At 41.4% G+C, this 10,320-nt stretch overlaps 1 protein-coding gene across 1 annotated transcript in view; it reads left to right on the top strand.

The window, feature by feature from the left end:
* The window catches only part of LOC103912894 (autism susceptibility gene 2 protein-like), a 175,226-nt gene extending 165,910 nt beyond the window's left edge, over positions 1-9,316 (top strand). The window contains exons 3-4 of the mRNA XM_009319303.1: positions 869-970; positions 9,260-9,316. Coding sequence (XP_009317578.1) covers positions 869-970; positions 9,260-9,316 — 159 coding nt within the window. The remainder of the gene's footprint in view (positions 1-868; positions 971-9,259) is intronic.
* Positions 9,317-10,320: the final 1,004 nt, after the last annotated feature.

The following is a 10,320-nucleotide window of genomic DNA, read 5'->3' as shown; positions in this document are numbered from 1 at the left end:
ACATTAAAACAAATATATACATTTTCAGTATTGCCGTAGATGTAGTTCATATCTCCCGCTTGGCGTATATATGTGTATGTGCTTGTGGACATGTATGTAATGTATGTATATCGTAAATGTTCATTTCAGTATGCTGCTGTTGTAACATGTTGACCTGCACAATCTACAGCATCAGAGAAAGCAGATATGTTCTCAACTGTATTGAAAATATAGTTTGTAATTTTTTTAAATATTTTTTATTTATTAGAATGCCAGTAAAGTTCATTACAGCTGGTTTGAAAGGCAAAACCAATCTGATGCCTATTAAGTAGATCATGTTGTTTTATGAACATTGAGATTAGTCAAGAATTTTTTATAGTACCAGGCAATGTTGTCAGGGGCTAGTCCAGCAAAAGGCCTCCCTGGAGTGATGGCTGCACCTTCCCCTGGGGAGATTTCCATTGTTCTTAGATCCTCAAACTTCTAAGCTGTAATGAGGGAGGGATTGATTCTGCGCATGCTTCGATGTGATGGTAACTTTAAAAACTGCATCTATGGCATAAATAACTTGAAAAGTCTGACAGTTCCCAAAATGAAGGTCTTAAATTGTGATTTCCTTGGGACATGAATGTTGCCTCCCTCTACCTGCAGGGTCTCGGCCCACACGCGAGCTGTCGTGCATGTGGGCTTGCTTGCTCCCTGCATTCATGGTCTTGCTGAGATGCTGCCTTGGCACCAAGGCTGCACCGTGCCAGTGGCAGTGCTTCAGGCACCACGTAAATGCTACTTTGTGTAGATGTGGGGATGGGTTAAAGAACAGCAGTGGATAAGTGGACTTACTTGAACCAGGCTAAACTCTTGCTCTCTTTGCTTTTTCTCTCTCTTGCAGCTCAAGCCAGGTCAAAACAGTTGCCGAGACAGTGACAGTGAAAGCGCCAGTGGGGAATTGAAAGGTTTCCATCGAAGTAGCTCTCGGGAAAGACTCAGTGACGTAAGTAAAACTCCTGCAGCCAAATACTGCTCTGATTAACCCCTTGTGCAGTTTTCTGAGGGGTGTAAGTCATAACAGGATATAGTCTGTGGGATGGTTTCTTGCTAAAATCCCCTTCCCTTTGGGGGGTGGGAGAGGAAGAGGTAATTAGGTCTCCTGTCCCAGTTCAGTAAACTTCTTAAAGTTTGGTACAATGTCTGTCTGTGTGAAAACACCCATTTGTTTTGAAATAGTTGAAGGCCATTTAATGAAGTTAAAATGCCCTGCATAGTTGAGAAGTGAGATTGGCCTCTTTTTACCCCAAGCGGGGAAGGAAAAGAATGCATTTCTTTGGGCTAAATACTGTCTTTATGAAAAGTATTAGAGTGTCTAGAGAGACTCAGATAATTTACATATAATGAATTGATATAACATGGCCAACAATAGCATAAGCTCTGCCTTTATTGCTCTACCTAAACTGCTGTGGAAGGTCCTAAGATGGCAGCTCTGTGGAGGATGTTTTTCTCCATTGAAGGATGCTGGCCATTCACTGAATGATATGCATGAATTATTCCGGCATAGGAATGACTACAGAAATCTTTCTGTTGCTGCAATTACGTTACTCTTTATTATGTGTACCATCACAATCCTTGAGTGTTTTATTCATGGCTCTGGGTCCTCTGTGCTACATGCTTTACAACACACAATATAAAGACAGCCCTGTCCCAAAAGAGTATCTAAATTGGGGATTTTGTAGGTCAGATCCTTTGCTGGTAAAAGCATGGATAGCTACATCAGTCAGACCTATTTGTATCAGCCAGCAATCTGGCCCTACTTTTAACTAACCCACATTTTGGAAATGGGGATTTTACTGATAGCATGTCCATGTAGATTTGGATGACAGATACCAGATGGTGTCCTCTATAGGCCAATCCAATAAAACCGAATTGAGCAGACATTAAAAGAAATACCTTTGTAAAGGATACGTTTTGTTGTGCGAATTTAAGCCTGAAGGCACACAGCTAGCAATTTTTGCTGAATTGTGCGTATCACTGGAACAGCTGCCTGATTTTTTTTTTTTTTCCTGTGAAGGTGTGAAATCTGTAGCACTCTCTTTCCTCATCCCTTTGTCACATTATTTTAGAGGTCCATTCCTCCCCCAGAGCCAACCTTTATGGGCATATTCAGTTAGACACTTCAGAGCCAGCCCTTCATAGCCGTCAGGTGAGGTCAATCTCAGGGCTGTAAGATATCTTTGGAAGAGGAGGGTGAAACCAGAGGAGATAGTAAGTAAATGCCCTGTACAGGTAGCAGTGGATGGCAGCTGACCGTCAGCCTGTCACCGTTGCCATCCTAGCTTGTCTGAGCCCTGTGGCAGCTGAGAAGTCACTGCAACGAACTTCCCAATTACACAGCACCTTCCAGCAAAAAATTTCACAGCTCCTTACAAACATGGTTTTAATTTAGACTTGTCACTCCCTTGCAATGTACTGAGTGGAGAGTTCTGAGGCTTATTTGAGCTTCCCAGCAGCTCACAGTGTTGCAGTGCCAGACCTGGCAGTGAGAGCGGAGTCCTGGTTCCCCTTCCACCAATCAAATACAATTTTTCTCTGATGTTTTTACAAAACTTTCCCTTTGTCTTGGCACTATGGTGAATTAAAGGAAGTGGAGAGCAAATATAACTTCCCTAGTGCACCTGAGAGAGGACATAGGGATTCACAGGTTGCTCAAAAGGAACGTTATGTAAATATATGTGAAAATGTATATTTAAAAATCATTATACATAATTTATGAGTTGCTTAATAAGTAAGTTCCTTTATGCTTTGATCATTGCAAATCATTGCAATACAAGCATGTCTCCCTGTGGTCTGGTGTTGCCAGTTCAGCTGAGATTTGAAAAACATGCACGAGATAACTCTGATCTTGCCTGAGTGTGTGGTGGCCTTTCCCAGACTCACTTAAGAGATGTAAATACCGTTCTGCACTGCTCTCTCTCCCAAAGACAAACACTCCATGTTTTTAAATGACAGGGCCTTACAAAGTGGTAGCGATACTTCCACTTCCAGTTACGGGTGAGCTCACCTTGAACTGTCCTCTTATGCACGAAGATGCGTCAAGAGCTTAATAAGGTTATTTTAAATAATACCTTTTGAAGGAGTGAGTTGTCTAATGATATCTACCAATTACTGTCCAGAAAAAACTACAGACAGAAGAGTAAGATTTCTCTGAAGATCCTTTTCTGATTTTAACACTATTTTCTCAGAAGAAATACACAAAAAGTTGTGTACTCAATAGAAGATAAAAATATAAAATATCGCAGGCAGATTAACCCTGAGGTCAGAAAGCAAATTTTGGACATGAAATGTAAAGAATCTCCACTGACGTAGCCTGACAGCATTGTGAGATTAAGCATGGCTACTGCATGGAAATATGTATAATGAATGAAGTGCATATACTGTAGGTGGATGATCAATTTTCAAATCCCTGGTTGTAAGTAAGCTGTTGAAACAGAAATGTTAGCTTCATGAGCTTTAATGCGGAGCCTAAGTGATAGCTTAGTGACAGGTGCAGAATGAGGGAGATAGTATAATGAATATCCAGTTGCAAACTGACGTGTCAGTGGCTTCATTCCCTCTCCTGTCAGATATCTTTCAACTCTGCATATTGTAAATGTACCTACAGTCCTTGAATAACACAGATTGATTCAAAGTGTGTTTACAAGGGATGACTCCTTTCCAGGCTAATGAGATCCAAGCAGGTAATTTGCAGCATTTGCGAGAGAGGTGGTCAAAAATGAAAAGAAGATAATTCAATGAAAAGACCGTGTTAAACAGGAGACTTTTCTCATAATGAGGCTTGAAATAGCCTCAGACAGTAGGAAGAGGAATATCCTATGTTCTTGTCAGATGTAATGCAGTGAGACTGATTTCCATCAACTCCTTTCTTTGTCCTCATCTCGCACACGTGTACACACATGCACACACCCCTCTGTGAGAGAACATAATTAGCAGAGAACTTGACCTCTGCTAGATTAGGGATAATGATTGCTGGAATGCTCCATTGCAAGCGTTTGACAGTGCCCTAATACATCTCCCAGTTTGAATTTCATAAACCCATTTCTCTCTGCCTTTCTCCCCTATATAGGATTTTTTGGAATGACAACTTGTTTTTTCCTTTATGGGCAGAGGTAGCTCCAGGGGCCTAAAGGAGAAATTGGAGAGCTGCTCCTCCTTTATATATAGGGTGCTGTAGTCAATTTAATTTCATCAAAATCTTGCCAGTAGTAGAATTCATTTTGTTGAGATTTTGCTTGGAGACAAGATGGCAGCGCTTTCTCTTTTCCCCAGCTTGGAGCTCAGTCAGCTTCTTTTCCTTACCTTTCTGTATGTATTTATTTTTAATTGAGTCTTCCCACTTTGGAATACATGGGGTACTTTTTAGCCACGTTTTACAAAGTAGCCAGGGGATTACTTGAGGAAAATGTGAGAATTACAGCTAACCTGGATGGTGAATGCACAGAGTGTTTAGGGGTTGAGCCACCTGTTTGCTGATCAAAAACAGACAAAAAACCAGATTTCTTTGGAGCACATTCCTAAATTCCTGATCCGCCACAGAACTGAGGCTCACACTCAGCTGTAAAGTCATTGCTAGTCCTGTTAAAATCTGATGTCTGTGAAACAAACCTTGTTCATTGTTTCAGTAATGGCAATGCAGTAGCAGTGCAAGCCTGCACTGATAGGAGAGGGCTGACAAGCTGCTTTGGGCACCCTCAGCCCTGCCTGCTGCTTCTGGTGTTGGTTGCAGGCTTTCAGTGAGGGGATGAATAGCAAAAGCCTCTCACATGTGGTCATTGGCTGGGAGGCAGCACAGGTCTCCCGCTCTTGCGGCACAACAGAAGTGTGGACTGCCTGGCCTCTGCTTGCTTTTGCCGAACAAGGAATCACAAGCCGGGAGAAATACCGCTGGCATCTTTCTGTCAGGAATATTGTTCCAATTCTTGAACGGGGAGTGGGACAGGAATCTTTCCATTTGTCCCCTACATGAAAGGTCTCGTCTTGGGCTCTCAGCAAAGCTGACACACTCCTTCATGAGTGCCTCCCTTTCCCCAGTGCTTTGTAGCTGTGTGCTCTTACTGCATTGTGTACCTTGCACTTGGGAATAGATTACAGTGAGGTATCAAATGAGGAGTAAGTTCTGGAGTGCCCTGCCCACCAGGTCTATTGCTGTCTGCTTTGGGAAGAAAGGTATCTACACCCCCAGTAGTGTAATCCTGTGGACAGCTCACGGTTTTGGCCTCAAATATGGGATATTTTCAATTCTCTGTCTCCCATTCCTCCCACCTGCGTACTGATCTCAAAGAAAGACACATTGAGGAACAATCTTTGAGTTATGTGCTCTGAAATTCTTAGTACTTTACCGGGGATATTCCGGAGAAGGAAATCTTGGCTGTATCTAAAGTGGAATAACACCAGCAAAGCTCTGCGTGTGTTTGTGTGTGTGTGCCAGAAGGTGATCAGCTGCAGTGGCTGCTTCTTTGTGTGTGTGTGTGTACACGAGGGTGTGTATGTGTGTGTTTGTGTGTCTAAGGTTGGGTGCTTAAATGCTTTGTTGCATTATGTTAATTCCTCGGCAGTGCAATCAAATTCATGTCGTAATTAAAGCTGTCAGTTGGAAGGCAAGCCAATCGCCAAGAAAACACAGCATAACAAATGAAGTGAAATGATTCTGCGTGTAGCTATACAATGCTTCGCCAGGCATGAAATTAAATAAGTAATTTGATGTTGACATCAGAAATTGAAATGATACCCACTGTTCCTTCATTCAGTCAGACCTGCATAAACAATAGCCAGAACAAATATGTACAACACAGTCTTTCTCCCCACCCAGCTCCCCAAGTAATGCACAATATGTATGCAAAATGGGTATAACTGTGCCTTCCAAGACCTCAAGGATGTAATTTTCTTTGGTACACAATAAACTAATGCTTACATGAGGGTTACTACATTTTTGCTTCTGGGCCAAAAGTTCTTCTTTTTAAGAAAGGAAGGAAAAAATAAAAGGGGGGGGGTGTAAAAAAAGCAGAAGGAAAATAACAAAACCAAAACCCTGTTAATTTTAAGCAAGTGACTTGCATTTTACTGATGGGCACCTGATGCAGGCTTCTGCTGGTGGTTGTGTGAATATCAAATAGTATATCTAATGTCGAATTTTGCAAAGGGTTTTGGAAAGTGAAACCATTACCTCTATTATAGGCACACTTTATATAAGAGATGTAGAACCATCCAGTGCAGGATCACGACTCAGCATGGGCTTGTAAAGATGCTGCATACACAGTATCACATTCATCAGTTGGTACCAAGGCTGGGCACTGGGTAGTAGGATCCTTTCGCTATTGGGAGTTATCAAAAAAAGGTGAGAAGCTGTCTTCTTGCATAGCCCTTGCTTCAGCCTATATGCTCTGTCAACACACAGTTCACAACACAGCTGACTTAGTCATTCATGCATGTGCAATACAGTCTTTCTTACTTCAATTAAAAAGTTTGCAAACTGTACTATCCATATGCAGCATGCAATGTGTGAAGGGCTATATTTCCATCCAGCAAACTCAAATTCCCTGAAAATGCACAGTTGTTTCTTTTCAGTGAAAGTCATTTGACTGCTGTGTTTCGACTGTCCTCCCATAGCCATTGCAGCATTGCTTTTGAAGGAATGGAAATATTCAGTGGGAAATATTTTGTTTGCTTATTCTTTTTTCTTCCTTTTTATTGTTTTGTTTTGATACTTGATCCTTCCAAAACTTGGAATAAAAAGCAGACAAAAACTACACACAGATGCAGAATGCAAACTTTGGAGCTTTCAGCCTGTAAAGTAAGTTTTAAAAATTGTGAGTGAAAGAATGGGACTCGATTGGCATTTATACATAGCTTAAACAAAAGCGGTTACAATGAATGCACGTGTTGTACTTTGTGGGTAGATGTCTAGCTTAAATTAAAAGAATTTAAATGGCATGAAGAAGAAAACAGAATGAGTAAAGTGAAAGGCAGTATATATGATGTGCTTTACCAGGAAAGTAAACGCATTAGATACTAAACCGGAGTGTGCTGAAATGCGCTTTCTACCAGGTGTTGCAGAGCCTCAGTGGCTCAAAAAACCATTGTGTGTGGCCCATGAAGGGGAATTTCTAGCTGGAAACAGTAGCCAGGCTGTGTGACAACTGGGGCTGTGGCGGTTACCAGGTTATTCCCAGCTGCATGGTCATGGGGATGTAGAGGAAAGCAGAGCAGTCGGGCTGAGCCCAGGGGCCCCATGGCCATGTGTTCCCAAATCTGCACTGCCCATTCCTCTGCACCACAGTGCTGCAGAGGCGCTTTCAGGGACATCGTCACTGGGACCAGGTGGGTCTTGCTGTGGATGGTGGTGGCAGAGGAAGCTTGAGGCAGCAGGAGTGGGGCCAGAAGGACTTAGGAACGTATTTACTTTTGTGGACCTTCCCTTGCATGCTGCTAACCAAAACTGTAGACTGCAGATCTCGAGTCCTTCAGTAGCTGCAACATATAAGATAGAGAACATTAAGGGGCAGGAACCACATACCTTCCAAATTTCCATAGCAGTTTTGTTTGTTCATATAAGATGTCCCAACAGAGTTTGTTGATCTTATGATATTGGTACCCTTATGACTACTGAGGTGATTTCCTCATGCTGAGTCTTTTAACTTCTAATGTCTTAAACCAGAAGGCCTTCCCCATATGTACCTCATATGTAACCTCTCTAAACCTCCCTTTCTAGTAGTGCTTTGGTGAACACACAGTAATATTCTGATTATTTGTGATGAATTTTGTTGTTAATTTAAAATTTCTTGGCACAATCTATTTCTGCCGTGCCGAGTTCAGTAAAAAGATACCATAAGCCCCTTGTGGGGGTTTATTTTCTTTTATGTCAGTGCCGCACTCCATGATCAGAAATAGAGAGAAATTGCTGTTCGGGTTCCCTGCAATAGTGTCTCAGAACAGGGATGAGAGTGATGCAAATTCTGCGTGTTTCCAGTGGTTTGCCAAGGCTGGTTGGGGCCCCTGTGCAGTTCCTGGTCATCACTGAGCTGTGTCATTACTGAAAGTGAGCTTGTGCTAAGGAACAGAGACGGGAATTGAGAAGCAGGAGTTAAAGACTGGTCATCTGGACTACCCACTGCTCACCAGAGAATTATGCTCTGCGTTTTGCTTCCTAGTCCACGAACTAGCCTGGCTTGAAGTGTTTCAGGTGATAGGGCTGTAGCGTTGGGAACTGTTCACCCTTTAATGTAACAGCCAGTGACCTGGATTAGGACTGAGATGTTTAGGTCTCTCACCATGTCTCTAAGAGAACCTGCTGTGTAATCCCCATTGCTTAGATGAAAAACTAATGAAACAAAACCCTTTATCTCCTTAATTCCTGTGAATGTAGAGGTTGTGATCGTGTCCCACTTAAACTGAATTTCATGATGCATTTTTTTAAGCATTTAAACCTTTTGATGATTTTCCATGGCAGTAATATTAGTTTTAATTATTTTTATGGGTTTGAGTTTTGAAATCTGTTTCACACTGTAGATATTTGTTGTTTGTTTTTTCTTTTCTTTTTAAATCCTTGGTTTGTCAAACAATGTGGACATCCAAATGGGAAATTGTAGTGACTGCGTTCTCCAGGAAATGGTACATTGACTGAAGCGGCTTCTCTGTGCCCACGCGTTCTTTACATTTCAGACTACTAATTATGTTTACAAAATGTCTCATTTTAGAAAAGCACTATGTGTGTACTAACCAGGGCCTTTCGGGAATAAATTGGCAAACAGGTCATACACTGAAAAAGTCATCCAAACCCACCGGGCTTTTTGTTTTGAAGTCAGTCTATGTTTTTTTCTTTTCCCCCTCCCGCCTGCCCCTTTGTGGCCACAAAGCTGAGTAGCTGGAGTCCAGGGCATTGAATGTCAGCATGTCAGGGAGGCTGGTTGATGAGTGTCTGTTTAGTCTCAGTGCAGGGAGAAATGCCATCATTAATTCATTACCCAGCTGCCTGTCAAATAAATTGGCAATTACATCCACCGCAGAAGCTTGGAATTCAGTAAATAGCACGTTACCATCTCAGAGTCGTTGAGAGATGTAAAGGGAAAAATTAAGCAACACCGTGTTTGTTTCAGTAGCAGATGACAAGGGGCAGCACATTGGTGCTGTGATGTAGTGATGAAAAGCTTGGAAAGGGCTGGTAATGAGCTATGTGGATTGGAACGTGTTAAAAACCATCACTGACTTTCCACTTTGTCTTTGTGTTTTATTGCAGAGCTCAGCTCCTTCCAGCTTGGGAACAGGCTACTTTGTAAGTGTATCTCAACTTTAACACATGTGCCTCTGAACAGCATAGCATTACTCCTGAAACGAAAGTGCCTTATTATATGGAAACAAGCATAAATAACCAATCTCAGTCTGCCCAATAGGTTAACTTTTCTTCTTCTATTTCCTCCTCCATGAATGCATTGTAAGTAATATTTCAGACATGGTGGTCAATGTTTTCCTGAACTAATCATGTGTCATGTTAATTACTACGTAAATTCCAACAGTATTTAATTTACACAATTATAGCAAATAAAATGAACCATGGTCTTACCAGGTCTCTAATCTGAGATGGAGGGATCTTGATTTCCCCTTGTACCAATTCTCATTGATTCATAGACTTTTAAGAGCCCATTACAGCAGTCTTGTCTCATCTTGGGTGTACCACAGTTCAGAGAACATGACACAGTGATTTCTACATGTTGGTTTAAAGCCCCATGTCTCACAGATGACCTTGGAAAACGCAACTGTAGTTGTATGTATGCTAGACTTACATTTTACGTCATGAGAAGAGGATCAGGCCCCAGCTGGTTTGATAATTGATCAGTCTTTTTTTGTTATTTATTTGCATGCCCCTTTGTTGATTTAACGGTCTATATTCATATCTTTCTATCTGTTTATTCCCACATTCATCAATATACCTTTTACTTGCACAGATAAGTTTGGGAGTAAAAAATGTTTTCCAGTCAATCACTGTTTCTTTTCCTCCAAGATTTGTATTTAAATTGCTCATACCCTATTTCACTTGTAACTTACGCTATATTCTCCATGCATGTCCTTTCTGCCTTTATAGTATCTGTAGGAGAAATAGAGCATTATCTATGTCCAAAAACAGGTGGGTAAAATGCAGTGAGACTTTTTCTATAGCATTGTTCTGTATAGTTAATAGTGTAATCAAAGCCTGCTTCTGTCTTTTCATCAAACTCTGGGAAAAAGAAAACTATATAGTATTTGATTACATGATGGAAAAACTTTGTTGCTCTCCTGTCAGATTCCTAAAGAGTAATTTTC

Source organism: Pygoscelis adeliae, unplaced genomic scaffold, assembly GCF_000699105.1.
Source record: "Pygoscelis adeliae isolate BGI_AS28 unplaced genomic scaffold, ASM69910v1 Scaffold282, whole genome shotgun sequence".
NCBI classification, from domain to species: domain Eukaryota; kingdom Metazoa; phylum Chordata; class Aves; order Sphenisciformes; family Spheniscidae; genus Pygoscelis; species Pygoscelis adeliae.
Note: the sequence above shows the minus strand (reverse complement) of the source record. Positions and strands in the feature narration are given on the sequence as shown.